This window comes from Ursus maritimus, unplaced genomic scaffold (assembly GCF_017311325.1).
Source record: "Ursus maritimus isolate PB19 unplaced genomic scaffold, ASM1731132v1 scaffold_19, whole genome shotgun sequence".
Classification (NCBI taxonomy): domain Eukaryota; kingdom Metazoa; phylum Chordata; class Mammalia; order Carnivora; family Ursidae; genus Ursus; species Ursus maritimus.
In genome coordinates this window covers 22,935,975-22,953,403 of record NW_024424341.1, presented here as the reverse complement: position 1 = coordinate 22,953,403, position 17,429 = coordinate 22,935,975, and the positions used below count along the sequence as shown (strand labels likewise).

The 17,429-nt window shown below is 49.6% G+C and overlaps 2 protein-coding genes across 3 annotated transcripts in view; one reads left to right on the top strand and one right to left on the bottom strand.

Moving 5' to 3' along the window:
• Window positions 1–48: 48 nt before the first annotated feature.
• TSNAXIP1 (translin associated factor X interacting protein 1) lies at window positions 49–15,868 on the bottom strand. Of its 2 annotated transcripts, XM_008702453.2 has the most exons (16): window positions 15,697–15,868; window positions 11,649–11,748; window positions 5,925–6,037; window positions 5,652–5,778; window positions 4,449–4,542; window positions 3,462–3,658; window positions 2,918–3,053; window positions 2,316–2,485; window positions 2,079–2,238; window positions 1,872–2,002; window positions 1,612–1,737; window positions 1,328–1,480; window positions 1,118–1,227; window positions 780–906; window positions 561–667; window positions 49–356 (listed from the first exon to the last, which is right to left on the bottom strand). In XM_008702453.2, the coding sequence occupies exons 1-16, from the start codon at window positions 15,741–15,743 to the stop codon at window positions 116–118; spliced, it is 2,139 nt and encodes a 712-aa protein (XP_008700675.1). In that variant the 5' UTR covers window positions 15,744–15,868; the 3' UTR covers window positions 49–115. The 2 variants fall into 2 exon arrangements, with proteins under 2 accessions (XP_008700675.1, XP_008700674.1); XM_008702452.2 differs by lacking the exons at window positions 3,462–3,658; window positions 4,449–4,542; window positions 5,652–5,778; window positions 5,925–6,037.
• Window positions 15,869–15,965: 97 nt separating this feature from the next.
• The window catches only part of RANBP10 (RAN binding protein 10), a 67,935-nt gene continuing 66,471 nt past the window's right edge, over window positions 15,966–17,429 (top strand). Inside the window, exon 1 of the mRNA XM_040633463.1 lies at window positions 15,966–16,593. Coding sequence (XP_040489397.1) covers window positions 16,194–16,593 — 400 coding nt within the window. The 5' untranslated portion in view covers window positions 15,966–16,193. The remainder of the gene's footprint in view (window positions 16,594–17,429) is intronic.

The window sequence follows — 17,429 nt, the reverse complement described above, 5'->3', positions numbered from 1 at the left end:
TCCCTCCCTCCCCTCAACTCCTCAGCATAACCTGGAGAATAGGTTCAGACAAATAATTTTATACTAAAGGTCAGAGGTTAGCAGCACTGGAGCACTAAGACTGCCCATAGTGGCCCTAGCTTGCAGGCTCCTGCTCTCGAGACCCCATGCGCCTGATGTCAGTCATCTGAAGCCGCTGCAGGGCAATCTTGAGCTGTACCACAATGCCTTCTTCCTTCTCTTCACCCTCCTCAGGCAGTTCTGTCATGGGGAGCTGGAAGGCCCAGCTCAAGTAGCCATTTAGGGTCCGCTTGTCCAGGCTGGGATCGATGTTCATCAGGGCTTCACGTACCTTGGGTAGGGTTACCTCATCATCGCTACCCCACAAAGAAAGAGAGACAGGCCTTGACCCCTCCATTCTGCACCCCAGACCCCAAGGTGCCCTCTGCTGAGCTTGAGCAGTATATAGTACCCAGCAGCAAGCGTAGTGCACAGGGAGACCCAAGGCCTTGAGACACCACCCTGTGGGATAGGGACTTGCCTACGGCTAAGTGGGCCTAAGGGCCTCAGGAGTTACTCACAGTTCCAGGCCCAGCTCCTGTTTTAGCTCCTCTAAGTATTCATCCTTTTCATCCATGTACTGTTCCCACAGCTTTTGTACAAAGGGCATACTCTGGCCCTCTTCATCCTGGGAGGGCCCACAAGGCAGGGTGAGAATCACATTGGTTGGGGTCTAGCAGAGGCTAGGGCAGAGCTGGGCAAGTTCCTGGACAACCGCTGTCCAACACATACATACCCACCTCTATAAATAAAGAGCGGTAGTTAAGCAAGTCTGCACTGCTGCTGTTGGGATGCCAGCCTCCTGCCTCCATCAACTCCTGAATTTTCTCTTCCTTCTTGAAGGGGAAGGTGCTCTTGAGGACAGTGCTGTGGGGAAACAAAAGGGCCAAGAGGCCTGGCTGAGGCCTGCTTACCCATATTCCTATACTCCTCTGTCAGCCCCACTAGTGCTCAAAAAGAACAACAGGTGTTGAGGCTGTGAGCCCTTCCTGCCAGGCTTCCCTTTACCCTGCACATCTGGGAGCCTGGCCATATGAAATGTTGAACAGGAGTTGGGGTGGCTGGACCAGCCTCTCACCTTAAGTTCTCCATGGTTATCAGCCCCTCGTTCTGACTGTCAGCATTTGTCATCTCCTTCAGCAACTGTGCCACTGTCTCCTTCTGCTTGATGTATACACTCTCACTCCTCTACAGGGAAGGAAGCATTGACTAACTTGCTGCTTCCTGGAGTGGTAGGGATAGAGCTGGCCTATGCTGGGGACAAAGGGAGGGCCAGGCCCAACCTCACCTTTCCCATCAAGACTGCATAGAACTGACTCATGACCTCATTAGAGCGGAAAAGCTTGATATTTTCAAAAATGGTGTAAGCCCAGGCCATGGCTTCACCAGGTCCAAAGCGATGCTCCAGGAAACTGAAGAAGAAATCTGGGAATTTCTCTTTCTGCAGGGTGGGAGATGACTGTTTGATAAGCCTGCCCCATGATGGGTTGGCCCTTCTCCCTAACACCTCAATGGAACCCCCTGGAAGACTCTGGAGGCCACACCAAGCCAAAGTGGCCCACGAGATCTGACCTGCTCCTCAAGGAGACGTTGCTTCCAGACATCCTTGAGGAGGTTTACCACATCCTTCTTGGTTGGCTTCTTGTTCTCCACAATGCCATCAAATCTAAGGAAAGGAGGGATGGCTTCCCCATAGCCCTGGAAAGGAGAGCGTCAGTTCATCTCTGGGCCAAGGCAGAGCCCCAGATGGTTCTCCCAGAACCTCAAGTCTTAGCAGCAAGGCCTGGCTATTCTGACTCTGTCCCCAAACCTCCGAGCCCAGGGACCCCTACCAGACCAGGAAAGAAGTCTTTCTCCCGGAGCAGCCCCTCGCCAATCTCCTCCAGGAGCACATCTACCAGCTGGTCGCTGTTCTTGCCCTCAGCCAGCATTTGCCAGCGATCTGGGCCCCCAGCCACCACATCTGCAGGTGGAGAGAGGGAGCTGGAGTCCAAACCACATCCTTGAGCAGTCCCTGGGAGCGTGATGGCCATCATTACCTTCGCACTTGCTCCAGTCAGGCCGCGGTGTAGAGGTGCGCTGGATCTCCTGGAGCTCAGAATGAAACCGGTCCCGTTCCTTCAGTGTGGTCATATGCAACTGCAGCAGTATCTCGTGCTCCTTGCAGACCTCTTCGTAGTCACTTCTCAGGCTGTCCAGCTGTGGATAAGGTGATTGATCCTTGCTACCTACCTGCATGACCCTGCCCTGCCCTCCCTGCCCACCAGTACCTGTACCTGCTCCTGCAGATCCTTATTGGTCTTCTCCTGCATTTCAAAGTCCCTCCTGGGCACCACATCTCCAAAGTTGGCCTTCATGGTGTTGAGTTCCATCTGCGTGCGGGTCAGGTCTTGCCGGGTCATCTTCAGAGCCAGTGTTAACTTCACGGGGTCCTCCCCCCAGATGCCTGCCAGAGCACCCGCCAGCTTGTATCACCCTGGCTCTAGGGCCTGTAGCCTAGGACAGGTTTAGAGTGTCCCTCGGGGCCTGGTCACAGGTCCTTCTCTCCCTGACTGGGAAGCCCTGCATCTTTCCCACAGCACTAACAGCTTAGGACTTTGGGTTTAAATAGAGAAGCCCAGGACATGGGGTACCAGGTCTGTCCTGCTCTCAGGGAGTCTAGGCTGTCTCAGCAGGCAACAATTGCTTCCTACTTAAACAATGAGTCTATGATTCTCAGTCCAGCTCAAAAGATCCATAGATTCAGGTGGCAGCAGAAACATCCCCACTTTGTGAATGGGCATGGAATGAACAGACATTAAGAGAGTTGAATGAGTGGGGATGAGTGGCGAGACTCCTCTCTAGCACCTCAGGGGAGAGAAACCCACCTCAGGCTTACCTGGGGACTGGGCTAGTGACATGTCCTCCCTCTGGTACCGCAGCTCATTCAGGTCTGCAATGAGGATCTTGCGGGCATCTCGCTCGCTGAGATAGCGCAGGTACTCCTCAGCCAAATTCTTTCTCAGTTTGGATACCTGTTGGGAAGGTGGCTATGGGGTCAGGGGCTATAGCTAGCCATCAAAAGGGATGGGATGGGTGCTGAGTGGCCCCATCAGGGCCTGGAAACAGGAAAGTTGGAGGGAGAAGGAGACAGGCCATTCCCGAGAATCCAGCGAAATGCCAATGTGTCCTCCTGTGGAGAAAGTTTGGCAGCCAAGAAGCAGGACTGCTGGCAATTGGGGCCACATGAAGCCAGTGCTAAGCTGAGGAGGAAGGGGCAGAATGTGGAGGTAGGGCCTCTGGGGGGGGTGGTGGCTCAGTATATCATTCCAGGCAGAAGGGTAGAGAGTTAGGGAGTCACCTTGGTGCCCAAGGCCTCAGATCACCCCTGGGTGGGGGTAGCAGGAATTCAGGGAGTTGGTCACCACACTACTCCCATTCACCTCGCTCTGCAATGAGATCTTCTCCTCATTCTTTTTGTCAATGAGTTTTAGCAAATTCATCTTCTCTCTCTTCAGCATGGAGATTTCATATCTCTCCTCAGCCCTCATGGCCAGGATCCTCTCATTGCAGTCCTCATTCACAGTGATGAGCTTGGCCTTCAGGGGCTCCAGAGCCCGAATCTTCTCCCTCTGGTGGGCTAAGCAGGGACAGGTGGGAGAGTCCCTTTGGGACCATAGAGAACAGCCAGGAGACACTGATCCTAAGGTCACAGTGAGTGGCTATGTGCCTTGCAAACTCCAGGAGTCTATGCATGCCTTGTTCAAAGCATGGCCCCTGCTTAAGGCCTTCCTGCATTTGATTTTAAACCAGAGACAGAGTCTGGCTGAAGACTGAGGTTTCATCTATGCCCTTTCTCCCTTTATTTATTTATTTTTTAATTTCAAACATTTTTATTTATTTGACAGAGAGGGAGAGAGAGAGCACGAGAGAGTACACAAGCAGGGGGAGCAGCAGAGAGAGAGAGAAGCAGGCTCTTTGCTGAGCAGGGAGCCTGATGCAGGCCTCCGTCCCAGGACCCTGGGATTATGACCTGAGTGGAAGGCAGACACCTAACCGACTGAGCCACCCAGGCGCCCCTCCCTATAGCCTTTAGTCCTGCAGGTGTACCATGACCAGCACCTCCCATGCCTGGTTGGGGAGGCTCATCACTTCCCAGAGGTACTCACTCCCTCCTGGGTTTCACTCTCAATAGTAAAGTTGCTTTCTTTCCTACAGATACTCCCTTACCATGCTTCCCAAGGACAGGAGGTAGTCGGGTGCTCTATCACACAGGACAGTGTAAGCAAAAAAGCTGAGCAAGGCTTGGTGACCTCAAGGCCCAGTTAGTAGCTGCCCCAATACTTCTGCACAGCCCCAGAAGGTCAGAGTAGGATCCTCTCCATGCCTTCCAGACTGGATCTGGGCACAGAGGCTGCATGCAGTCTTACCCAGCATCACCTCATATGCATTCTTGATGGAGGATAGCAATGGCTTGTACGTTTTAAAGTCCTCTATGAAGAACTCAAAGATTTCTCTGTAAGGCTGGCAAGAAAAGGGGATCTGTCACCTCCTGGTCTATACCTGCCACTCTCTTGAGCTTAGAAGTACTGTAGCATGAAACTGCCAGGTGACCCATATTCAAATAAATGCCCCAGGGCACCACCTGGGTCTCTTAGTGCCAGGAAGCTGAGGGCAGCTCTGTCCCTCTCAACTGTTCTCTGGAGGTCTCTCCTGGTACTATCTCTGAAGCCTGAAAGATGACCTGGATCAGGGCTGCCCCACTCTGGCTCTCCAGGCATCCAACCTTCTCCAAGCACTGTGCCTCAGTTGGCCTCTCACCTCTTGCCATCTTATAGACCTGTAGAGGCAGGAGGAGATCAAACACTCTAGCGTTGTATTCTAACCAAATAGAGGTGTGTTTTCCTGTTCCATTTGGACACAGAAGTTTTGGGAGGCAGCATTACATACTGGAATTAGCACAGGCTCTGGAATTAGCCCTGAGTTCACATCCCAGCCCCACCACTTCATAGCGATCTGCCTTCTCTGAAGTTCTGCTTCCTTGATGAGGTACCTTCAGCCTGTGAGATGGTATTCAAGGCCCCATTCAGGGCCTGGCATGCAGATGATGCTCATCAAATGCTTCTGTCAGTGACTAAGTCAGAAGTGAGGGATTCCCTGTCATCATCCCTGTTTGAGCACGAACTTGCTGATTCCCTCCTTAATATGTACTAGAATCTAATCTGCATCTAGGTTTTTCTATGTGTCTGGGCTGAGTTCCTAAAGCTTGGATCTGTCATCCCTAGGCTGGTGAACACTGTATGACACCTTCTTGCCCAACTGCTCCACTGATTGATGTCCAACAACCCATTCTAGACTGAAGATCACAGAGCTGAAGGGACTGGAGACAGCATCCAGTCTACTACCTGATTCAGGTGTGGAAACTCAAACCTCAGTAGAGTTTTGGTTTTATACTGGCAGCTTTGCCTGCTCACTAACTTTGTCATAGAACATGTTTCCCTTACCAGGAATGGGGACCCCAAAGAGCTGGGAGAGGCTGGTCTCTCCTGAAGTCTGAAGTGCTCAGTCCTAGTGAGTAAGGTTTCCTCCCACCTGTCCTCCCACCCTCCCCATAGTTATTCTGTGGCTCTAACCTGCAGCCTCAGCTCCTGGGTAGAATCTGTGCTCAGGTCCAGCAGGAGGAGCTCCTTGCGTAGGTAGTTCTCTAGCTGCTCCAGGTACCTTGGCTTAGTAATTCCCAGGGGCTGCTTCTGCCAGCTACTGCAGGGGGTGGCGGGATGAGATGTGATGGGCACCCCCAGGGCTCTTGCATCATTAGTCTGGGGCAGCACACAACCCTATGCTATCTCTGGGTTCAATGCTGGATCTGTACCAGCCCATCCACCACGGGGCTGACCCCAGCTTACCCTGCTCGTTTCCGATAATCATATGAACAGGGCTTTCGATTATGCAGAATGGTCTGACCACTGGTGTATGTGGGCCATGGGGACAGTTGGCCACCAATGGAGAACTGACAGGACTGCAGGAAGAGACAGATGGTGTTACCATGGCAACAGTGCTCCCTTTCCTGATGCTACTCTCCATCCTCCTCCCTCTACTCTTTTTTTTTTTAGATTGATTTATTTATTTGAGAGAGAGAGGGAGAGAGCACGCATGCATGTGCAAGCGTGGGGGGGTGGGCATAGGGAGAGAGTCTCAAGCAGACCCCCACTGAGTGCAGAGCCCACGCGGGGCTTGATCCCATGACCCTGAGATCATGACCTGAGTTGAGACCAAGAGTAGGAAGCTCAACCAACTGAGCCACCCAGGAGCCCCTACTCTTTTTTTTTTTGAAGATTTTATTTGTTTGTTTGTTTATTTATTTACTTATTTATTTGAGTGAGAAAGCGTGTGCACACAGGAGAGGGTGGGGGGGTGAAGGGAGAGAGAGAATATCAGCAGACTCCATATCAAGTATGGAGCCGGACTCAGGGCTCAATCCCATGACCCTGAGATGATGACCTGAGCCCAAACCAAGAGTTGGACACTTAACTGCTTAATCAACTGAGCCACCCTGGCACCCCACCTCCCTCTACTCTTGATTTTTTCCCCTAACATCTCTCTCTGTCTCTTTTTTAAGTAGACTCCACACCCAACCTGGGGCTTGAACTCATGGCCCTGAGATCAAGAGTCGCATGCCCTACCAAATGAGCCAGCCAGGCACCCCTCCACAACATCTCTTAATGTGGTTCATAATTAAGACAATGGGCCCTAGAGGTAGAGTTTAGGTTAAAAAGCCAGATATCCCTTATTGGCTGTGTGACCACAGGCTTAACTTCTCTGAACCTCAGTGTCTGCGTTTGTAAAATGCAGATGGTTTTAGTTCCCACTGCACTGTATTAATGTGCGGATGCAGTGAGAAAACATGAAATTGGTTTACACAGACTCAGACACCTACTTGGAACTCAGTAAAGGTGAGCTATTCTTCTCTTCTGTAGGTATGTCAGTGAGTATTGCATATCTGTACTATGAAAACAGATGTGAATAGCGATCTGTACCAGCCCTTGCCCCACAACACAGTCCAGTGAAAGAGACAGAAAGAGGAGGGCAGGCCCAGCCTCCTGCCTGGACTGACACACAGATAAGACTGCAGAGATGCAACAGGGAGAGCTGTGGACCCTAGGAGGAGACTGAGCTGTACCCCCTGAGTGGGGAGAAGGTAGGTGGGAGTGCCCTGAAGCAGTGGGATCTCATTTTGAACATTGAGCAGGGGTAGAGAGTGGAAGCAGTTAATATGTATGGGCTGTTTTTTTTTTTTTTAAAGATTTTATTTATTTATTTGAGAGAGAGATGGAGATAGCAAGAGAGAGCACAAGTGGGGAAGAGAAGGAGAAGCAGGCTCCCTGCTGAGCTGGATGTGGGGCTAGATACCAGGATCATGACCTGAGCCGAAGGCCGACGTTTAACCAATGGGGCCACCCAGGCGCCCATGGGCTGGTTTTTTTTAAGCTTTTCATGAAAATACTAAAAACTTTAGGGGAAAAAAGTGAGCTTTTGACTCAGCGAAGCTCACTTCTATAGTTCATCCATCCAGTCATCCATTTGTTCATAAGACATTCCTGGGACCATAGTACATTCTCGACCTGCTGGGTTCTAGGGACATGAGGGAAGCTGGGGGTATGATGGAGGTGGGGTGACAAGTGAACTGATAATCACAAGTCAGCACTAAAGCCAGTACAGATTACCAGGAGGGGACAAGCCCTGAGTGGAAGGGACCAGGGGACCAGGGGAAGCTAATCATCTGGTAGGAGATGGTAATGTCTGTGATGTTTATTCAGTAAAGCTTGAATGAGTATATAAGAAGAGCTGAGGTCATCTGGGAGAGGGTGTGTGTGTCAGGGTTAGAGGTGGGGCACAAAGACATCCTGGGTAGCACCAACATCTCAGGGAAATAGCAGGTGTTTTAAAAAGCTGTGAATAGGGGTGAATGCCCAAGGACAGCAGGCTGCTTGAGGCTGAGGCCTGGGGTGGCCATTGTAGAGGGAGAAAGAAATGGAGTAGCAACTTTATGCAGAAGGGGCAGTCCTCAAAGCCTTATGACTGCGAAAAAATTAGAAAAGTCCTAAATGCCTAGAAATTAGAAAACTCCTAAGTGTCTAAAAATAGAAGCAGTCACAAAATGATTACATAAAGGTTTAACTGTAAATATGCTAATGCTATAGCTCTAAGGGTTAAATAAACCCTGAAATTAGGGAATAAGTACAACTAGGTAAAAACGCATATCCAGAAAAGACAGAAGAAATAGTCTAGAAGGTTATCAGCAATTATTATTCTCTAGTGATAGGCCATTAGGTGCTTATTTTTCTGTAACTGAACATTTTTCAAAATTTTCTATAATGCACATAAATTATTTTCCAATTTAAAAGAAAATTGGGGGCGCCTGGCTGGCTCAATTGATAGAGTGTGTGATTCTTGATCTTGGCATTGTGAGTTCAAGCCCCATGTTGGGGTGTAGAGATTACTTAAGAATAAAATCTTTAATAAAGAAAGAAAAGAAAAGAAAATTTAGAGTTCAATGTTGAATTCACTATTAGAGCTCCCTCTGTGACCCTTAACTATTTAGAATTTTAACAAGAAATTCCTATTTTTCTTGACCCATTAAGTTCTTAGAATACAACATGTTATAGAAATAATGTTGGGGGGGCGCGCCAGGGGGGCTCAGTCATTAAGCATCTGCCTTCGGCTCAGGGCGTGATCCTGGTGTTCTGGGATCAAGCCCCGCATCAGGCTCCTCCGCTGGGAGCCTGCTTCTTCCTCTCCCACTCCACCTGCTTGTGTTCCCTCTCTCGCTGGCTGTCTCTCTCTCTGTCAAATAAATAAATAAATAAATAAATAAATAAACAAATAAATCTTGAAAAGAAAAGAAAAAGAAAGAAAGAAAGAAAGAACGAAAGAAAGAAAGAAAGAAAGAAAAAGAAAGAAAGAATAAATGAATGTTGGGGGTATCTGGCTGGCTCAGTTGGAGGAGCATGGGACTCTTGATATCAGGGTCGTAAGTTCACATCCCATGTTGGGTGTAGAGATTACTAAAAATAAGTAAACTTTAAAAAAAAAGAAAGAATGTTAAAACTACATGTTCAAAATGTTTGGGACATGGTCAGAGCAGCACTCACAAGGTATTTATTTTATTTTTTTAATTAAAAAATTTTATTATTTATTTAATTTTAAGTAGGCTCCACATGACCCTGAGATCAAGATCTGAGTTCTGGCAAGAGTAAGATGCTTAATGGACTGAGCCACCCAGGCACCCCTTTAATTATTTTTTAAGTAATCTCTACCCCTAATGTGAGGCTCGAATTCATGACCCTGAGATGAAGAGTCGACTCCTCTACTGACTGAGCCTGCCATATGCCCTGGTATGTATGTATGTATGTATGTATGTATGTATGTATTTTTTAAAGATTTTACTTATTTGACACAGAGAGAGAGAGAACTCAAGCAGGAGCAGCAGGCAGAGGGAGAGGGAGAAGCAGGCTCCCCGCTGAGCAGGGTGCCCGATGGGGGACTAGATCCCAGGATCCTGGGATCATGACCTGAGTTGAAGGCAGGCGCTTAACCAACTGAGCCACCCAGGTGTCCACCCCGGTATTTATATTAATTGCTTAAAATACTTTTGCTATCTATTAGGAAAGAAAGCCTTAAGCTTTCTTTCTGTTTGAAAAGAGCTATGGGGGCACCTGGATGGCTCAGTGGGTTAAGTGCCTGACTCTTGATTTCAGCGCAGGTCATGACCTCAGAGTGGTGGGATTGAGCCTCCAGCCCCCAGCCCCGCGCCTTGTCCCAGGCTCTGCTCAACTCAGAGTTCGCTTGTCCCTCTCTCTCTGCTCCTCTCCCCACTGGGTGTTCTCTCTGAAATTAAAAAACAGAAAAGTATTATCAATAATAACATTTTTTAAATAGTAAAAACAAAAACCCCCAAACCAAAGACTAAATAAAAGTATAAATAGACAAATTGGAAAAATGAGAGAAGTCAAACTGTTAAAAATAATGTTTTTGAAATTTGTCAAAAATCGATGTGATTTTTTTTTTTTTGATGTGATTTATATAAAAGTGGCGAGTAACCCTGAAAGACACCTGGGAATTTGTCAAACAAGCACCTGACCCTAGTGAATTAAGTTTTTCAGACTTTCAAAAGGCCAGTCCTTGTGCTCTGCCGTTTCTGTGGAGAGAAAACGTGGTCCCCCTACATTGATTCCTGGGCAAGTGCGGCTTCCAGGTAGGTCTTGGTTATCATTACCAGCTGGCCTCCACCAGCAGATGGGTGGAAAGAGGTGTTCCCGGGCGCTACATGCTGTTTCTCCCTGCAGGTGGAAACGGGAAGGGCGGCCACAGGGCGGGGCAGGGGTAGGGGGTGGGGAAGGGTTGCCGGGTGGCGGGAGGGAACAATGCCCCCTGGTGGTTAAGAATGGAGATGTTGCGGCCGCACGAAAGAGCTGGGACCCAGATACACTGTATGGGTGGCAGCTGAGTGGAGTGGGGAGCGTGTGCCTCAAGTCATGGGAGCGTGGGCCCCAGTGTTCTGGGGCCGTGGTTGCGTTTGGTCTCCGCGAAGAATCCACACTGACCCCTTTTCCTTCTCTGGAGTCGGGATCCCCATGTAGGGAGTCTCCAGCCTCACAATGTATGGGGCCCATGTGTCTCCAAATTGCCCATACAGGACACACACAAAGAAAACCACCACACAGCCCAATAATGCTCTACTGTGAGCTGGAGTTATAAGTTTGCTAAACTGTTTTTCAAAAAAATTAAATTAATAAAATGTTTTTTCATCTAATTCTGATAATGGCTGTTTGCTAATTAAATAATTATAATCCTATGATCATATCAACAAAACCCCAAAAGTACTTAATGAGACAGCATTCATTTTTTTTTTTTTATAAGTAAGCTCTAGGCCCAACCTGGGACTTGAACTTACCAACGAGAGATCAAGACTCACATGCTCTACCAACTGACCCAGTCAGGTGCCCCAAGATAGAGAGAGCATTCATTTTTACATAAACACTAAAAAGAAGAGGAATGGAGGAAGGACATTTCCTGAGGCTAATAGAGTCTCTACTTCCAACCCAGAGCCAGCAACACAAGGGGGGAATAGCCCTTTACTCCTGCCTTCACATACCTACACACAGCATTATGGAGCTCTCAACATATGCTTACCAACTCAAGTACCCTATCAGAAACCAGGGCCATACAGAAAAAAAGATACAGTCACAGCCCTGAAGGACCTTGGCAGATCTGGTATAACCATCCCAGCACGTAGCACAATGCCTGGCATATGTCAGGCTAAATGAAAAAATGAGGTCCACTCCAGAATGCTGAGCTGCAGGGGAAGGGTGTCCATGGACAGCAGCTGCATCTCTCTCTGTCAGGGGAGGTCTGGAAGGGCTTTTCAGATGAGGAGCAGCCAGTGTGCACCCCCCTACCTCAGAGCCTGATGGGCCTGTCCTCTGTGAGCCACACTCCCTTAACTGGGGAGAAGCCACTCTGGGAGGCATGTTTCAGATGGGTGGTGCTTTGGGGTTGCAGAGAGGGAGGCAGATAGGGTCTGAGATCTGACATTTGGGTTTCCAACAAGACGAGACATTGCCACTAACCAGCGTCTTTCGTTTCTGAGAAAGCTTGCGATTCTGGGTGTTCTTGGTTTCTGTGAGGAAGGAGTCATCTATGGTCCCTTCTGAAGGCCGCATGTGTGTTCTGCACAGAAAAGGGGAAGACAGTGGTAGGTGACAGAGCCCTGAGTGGGAAGAGCACCTCCACCCTTCCCAAATCTACAAGACATGGCCTCTTCTCTCTGCAGATCTGGCTCTGGGTCTTCCCAGCACTGCCTACAGATTCCCAGAGATGCTGCCAACAAACTCCTGGCCCTGAGCCCAAAACATTTTCCTACATTCCCGGAACCCTTCTCATGCTGAGAATCTCACCAATTCCTGCAGTGATAGGAAAGTCTCACCATGAGCCCAGAAAACTCTGTAGGCTTACACTTTCATTCAGTGTTCAGATGAGCTTCATGTTTGTGACTCTGACACTTTCTAGGGATGTGATACCAAAGGCAGGTGCTATAGGAAAAGAAGCACAGGGCCTGGGGTCCAAGAGCTGGGGTGTGAGTCCCCATCCTGCACTTGCCCGCTGAAGGTCCTGGGGGCTGACGTCTGGGGTTCAACAGGAACCCCTGAGCAAGTCATTTAACCTCTCTCAGCCTTGTTTGCACATAAGGAAATGGAGACAAGTCTTTCTTTTCTTTTCTTTTTTATTTATTTATTTATTTATTTTAAAGATTTTATTTATTTATGTGACAGAGAGACAGCCAGCGAGAGAGGGAACACAGAAGGGGGAGTGGGAGAGGAAGAAGCAGGCTCCCAGTGGAGGAGCCCGATGTGGGACTCGATCCCGGAACGCCGGGATCACGCCCCGAGCCGAAGGCAGACGCTTTAACGACTGCGCTACCCAGGTGCCCCTCTTTTCTTTTTTATGATTTTATTTATTTGAGAGAGAGGGAGAGAGAGAGCACGTAAGCGAGCATGAGCAGGGTGGAGGGAGAGGGAGAAGCAGACTCCCCGCTGAGCAGGGAGCCCGACATCCCAGGACCCTGAGATGAAGGCAGACACTTAACTGACTGAGCTGCCCAGCTACTCTAACACTTTATGCTTTATTTTTTAATTTTTTAAAAATATTTTATTTATTTATTTATTTATTTATTTATTTTAAAGATTTTATTTATTCATTTGACAGAGAGAGACAGCGAGCGAGAGAGGGAACACAAGCAGGGGGAGTGGGAGAGGAAGAAGCAGGCTCACAGCGGAAGAGCCTGATGTGGGGCTCGATCCCAGATCGCCGGGATCACGCCCTGAGCCGAAGGCAGACGCCCAACCGCTGTGCCACCCAGGCGCCCTTTTATTTATTTTTTTATTTGACAGAGAGACAGAGAGAGAGCATAAGCAGGGGAGTGGCAGACAGAGGGAGAAGCAGGCTCCTGGCTGAGCAGGGAGCCCAATGTGGGACTCAATCCCAGGACCCTAGGATCATGACCTGGGCCAAAGGCAGACACTTAACCAACTGAGCCACCCAGGCGCCTCCAGGTGACCCTCTACTTTATTTATTTTTTTCAAGATTTTATTTTAAGTAATTTTTTAAAAAGATTTTATTTTATTTGACAGAGAGAGAGACAGCCAGCCAGAGAGGGAACACAGGCAGGGAGAGTGGGAGAGGAAGAAGCTGGGCTCGATCCCAGAACTCTAGGATCACTCCCTGAGCTGAAGGCAGACGCTTATCGACTGAGCCACCCAGGCGCCCCTATTTTAAGTAATCTTTACACCCAATGTGGGGCTCAAACTTACAACTCCAAGATCAAGAGTCACATGCCCTACCAACTGAGCCAGCTGGGCACCTCCCTATATTTCTACTTTAAAGGTGGAGAAAACTCAAGTTATCTAACAGATGGCAGGCAATGGGTTTGACAGGGGTATGTCCTGGCATTGAGTGAACTCAAGGGGCTGAGTTCTATCCACAAAGCTACTGTGTCAGGGATGTGAGGATGAAAGGAGAAAGCCAATGGGGAGCAGAAACCTCCCTCAGGGAAAATATACAATTTGTTGTTGTTGTTGTTGTTGTTTAAATATTTTATTTGTTTATTTGAGAGAGAGAGAGGGAGGGAGGGATGGAGAGCATGAGTGGGATGAGGGGCAGAGGGAGAAGCAGACTCCCCACTGATCAGAGACCTGATGTGGGCTTGTTCCTGGGACTCGATGCTGGGACTTGATCCTGGGACTCTGGGATCATGACCTGAGCCGAAGGCAGATGGTCAACCAACTGAGCCACCCAGGCATCCCAGGAAATACACAATTTGAAGATCCCTTTTAGAGAAACTGCTGACATATTTATAGTACTAAGGTCTGGCCTATACTTCATCATCCTGGCTTTGCTCTAAAGGGAGCTAGAGAAGGACACCCGTACTGTGCCTCTAAAGGAAACAGCTTGGCCCAATGTACAATAGTGGTAAAGAATATGGACAGGAATCAATGATATTTTGTACTACCACCAAATTCAGCCTCAGTAATTGCATAATGCTGCTGCTTCTGCTTCTGCTGCTTCTGCTTCTTCTCCTTCTCCCTCTCCCTCTCCTTCTTCTTTAGGATTTTATTTTTAAGTTATCCCTATACCCAATGTGGGGCCCAAACTCATAACCTGGAGATCAAGAGTCACATGCTCCACCAACCAGCCAGCCAGGTGCCCCCATTATGCTTTCTTCTTAAAATAGATGGGCATTTATTCTCCTGAATCTGTTTCATATCCCTTTCAAACATGACTGCAGTTTCCTATATCATTCCTGTGCTGGGTAACGACAGTCTTTCTCAAGCCTGCTGTCTGGTTCTTGTAGATTCATTTTAGCTCTGGATAAAATAATTAAATTAGCAAATAATTTCCTGACTTTTTTTTTTTTTATTTTTAAGAGAGGTGAGGAGAGGAGGGACAGAGGGAGAATCTTAAGCAGGCTCCATGCCCAGCACAGAGCTGATGCGGTGCTGGATCCCACAACCCCAAGATCATGACCTGAGCCAAAATCAAGAGTCAGACACTGAACTGACTGGGCCTCCTAGGCGCCCCTCCTGACTTTTGTAGGCTTTCTTTGTTGGGGCAGCAAACCCTGAAGGATTAGAGTTTAGGTGAGATCAGGTTTTTGCATTGATAATGAATAGAAGGGAGAAACTACATTCATTAAACACTTACTGAATGCTTAGTATATGCAAGAGCTGTGATGACAGCTTCACTTACTCTGCCTATATTTTCTCAACAATGTTTGTGAAGTGGGTTGTATCATCCCCATGTTTTGAGATACAGAAGCAGAGGCCCGGGACTCAAGAGACTTCTCTGAGTTCCCAAAGCTAGAAAGATACTTAGCCAATCTTTTTTTAATTTTCAATTTAAAAAAAAATATTTTATTCATTTGAGACAGAGAGAGAGAGAGCACGCTAATGAGCCGGGTGAGGGGCAAAGGGAGAGGGAGAAGCAGACTCCCCATTGAGCGGGGAGCCCCACCTGGGGCGGATCCCAGGACGGGGAGATTATGACCTGAGCCAAAGGCAGACGCTCAACCACCTGAGCCACTCAGGCGTCCCACATTTTTGTTTTAATATGTACACTTTGTGGCTTTCCTGGCTAATAGAACTTGTTGTCATATTTTGCAGTGCCCAGAGGCTGCAACCCCTGAATAGACAAGAATCTTTGCCATAAACCAATGGGTGAAGAGGCAGTTTATCCCTGTGGCTAAGAGCTCGGGTTCAGAAGTCTCACATGGCTGGATTCAAATCCTAGCTTCACCACTTATAAACGTGTAAAACACATCCAGGCTTCCACTCATTTGTAAAACGGAGATATTACTATTTCATAGAGTTGTGAAGTTAAATGTGCCATATATAAGGCACTTGGCACATAATATATGCTTAATACATGCTGGCTCTTACTGATGATAAAATGCGCCGACCCTTTTGCTAGCACCTAATGTCCTCAGCAGGCTACATCAGTCCGGATCCGTTTCTGCACCACCGATCCTGTGGGGCCTGAAGCCCTGGACCAATGGACAGAGGCATTTCTCTTTCTGGAGGTTCTCAAACCCTCCTCTCCGCCCTCAGTCCGGTCAGCTCCTACCTCGACGTGGTCGCGAAGCTGGAGCACCGCGGCTTGGCGGAGGCCATGACCCTCGGGCAGCCGGGCAGCCGGCACCCGCGGCCCGGGAAGCTGTAGTAGTGTACAGCCCGTCGCTATGGCGACCAGGCCCCAGCATCCCAGCGGCGGGGGCGGGGTCAAGGTTCTTCCACGCCCTCCCCCCCCCCCCCCNCGAGCCCGCAGGCGAGGAGGAAAGCCAATTAGCAAAGCTGGCCTCGGACCCGGGAGCATGGTCCCCTCAGTCAATCACTACAGTAGATTTGACCCTAGCTATCAGAACTGAGGCGGGGGATAAGCAGAGGCCATGAGGGAGGGCGGTGAACTGAGGGCCTGGAGCCGCGTTGCCAGAGGGAATTGTAGTTTTTTGTTTCCTCCGTCTCAGCCAAACAGGCTTACGACTGAGCAGATTGTACTACAACTCCCAAAGTTCCCTACGAGCCCGGATTGTCCCGCCTCTGGAGAGCTCTGCATTGTGGGATATGGAGTCCGAAATGTGGCGAGGCGTGGCAGTGTCCAAAGAGAGGTGTCGGACTTGGACTCGGTTTCCCTGCGGCCTCGGTAGGCTCGTCGGCCATTGGCTGAGAGGGGAGGATCTGGTCCCGCTCTTCCCCGCCCCCAGTGACACAATAGCAGCTCCCTCCAAGATGGCGGCGGCGACGGCGGACCCGGGAGCTGGGAGCCCGCAGGCTGGAGATTCCTCTGGCGGGGGTGCTGGGGGCGGGCTGCCGTCCCCGGGGGAGCAGGAGCTGAGCCGGCGCCTTCAGCGCCTGTACCCCGCGGTCAACCAGCATGAGACGCCACTGCCGCGCTCCTGGAGCCCCAAGGACAAGTACAACTACATCGGCCTCTCCCAGGGCAACCTCCGCGTCCACTACAAAGGTATCGGCCTGTTTGGCCCAGGGGGTGGGGGGAAACACCAGAGCATCTGCCGGGCGGCTATGCTGCCCTGCGCCTGCCCCATCACGTCGCTTCCCCGGCCTGGGTGCTCCGGGTTAGGCCTGGGCCCCTGCGGGGTGTCCAAGGTGTTGAGGCTGACCAGGCCAAGGGTCGACTGCCTAGACTGCTGTGCCCTGAGACACCCGATGTTAAGAGAACTGCAACAGGTGTCCAAACCCAGTGCTGGTGTGGACCTTACACGGGAGGGCCTTCTTGCTTATACTGGGATAGCTCCAATTCCAGCCGGGCCTTTCATCACTGCTTAGTTTTGGGAGTGTCAGAAGGGGGTGGTCACATCCCCTCCATTAGCCAGAGGCCCGTGGGCTTGCTCACCTGCCAGACATCACAGCCAGAGCTTGCAGTTGTTTGCTGAAGTTGAGGGGGGTGGACTTCCAGAGCTGCCTTCTCCTCCCCTGATCTTCCAGGTGGGCTCTCTGTATTCTGGAGAGACTGCCAGCAGCACTTGGGAATCTCTCACGTGGATCCACGTTGTCTGTACCCTCCTTTAGTTTGTATGGGAGAAAGTGTCTCTGGCACGGCTGCTATTCACAGGAGGAGGTGAGCCAAAGGTAGGAGGCTTATGTGTTTGCTTAGTTGTTGTCTAGTTATTCCTCAAACAATGTAAGGGCTTTCTCCGGCCATGAAGGGGTGAGGATGCCATGGAGCAGAAAAGAACAAGGCTTCTGTCTGCATTTCTTTCTGCTGAAATTTCTTCCTTGCTCTCTCCTATTAGGTCATGGCAAAAATCACAAAGATGCTGCCTCAGTGCGTGCCACCCA

Coding starts and splice junctions, on each gene's coding strand:
- TSNAXIP1 (XM_008702453.2), bottom strand. CDS start 15,743: ATGGCCTCCGCCAAGCCGCGGTGCTCCAGCTTCGCGACCACGTCGAG. Junction 4,543..5,651: donor CCCAGGAGCTGAGGCTGCAG/GTTAGAGCCACA, acceptor TTTTCTTGCCAG/CCTTACAGAGAAATCTTTGA. Junction 2,239..2,315: donor ATAAGGATCTGCAGGAGCAG/GTACAGGTACTG, acceptor CCTTATCCACAG/CTGGACAGCCTGAGAAGTGA.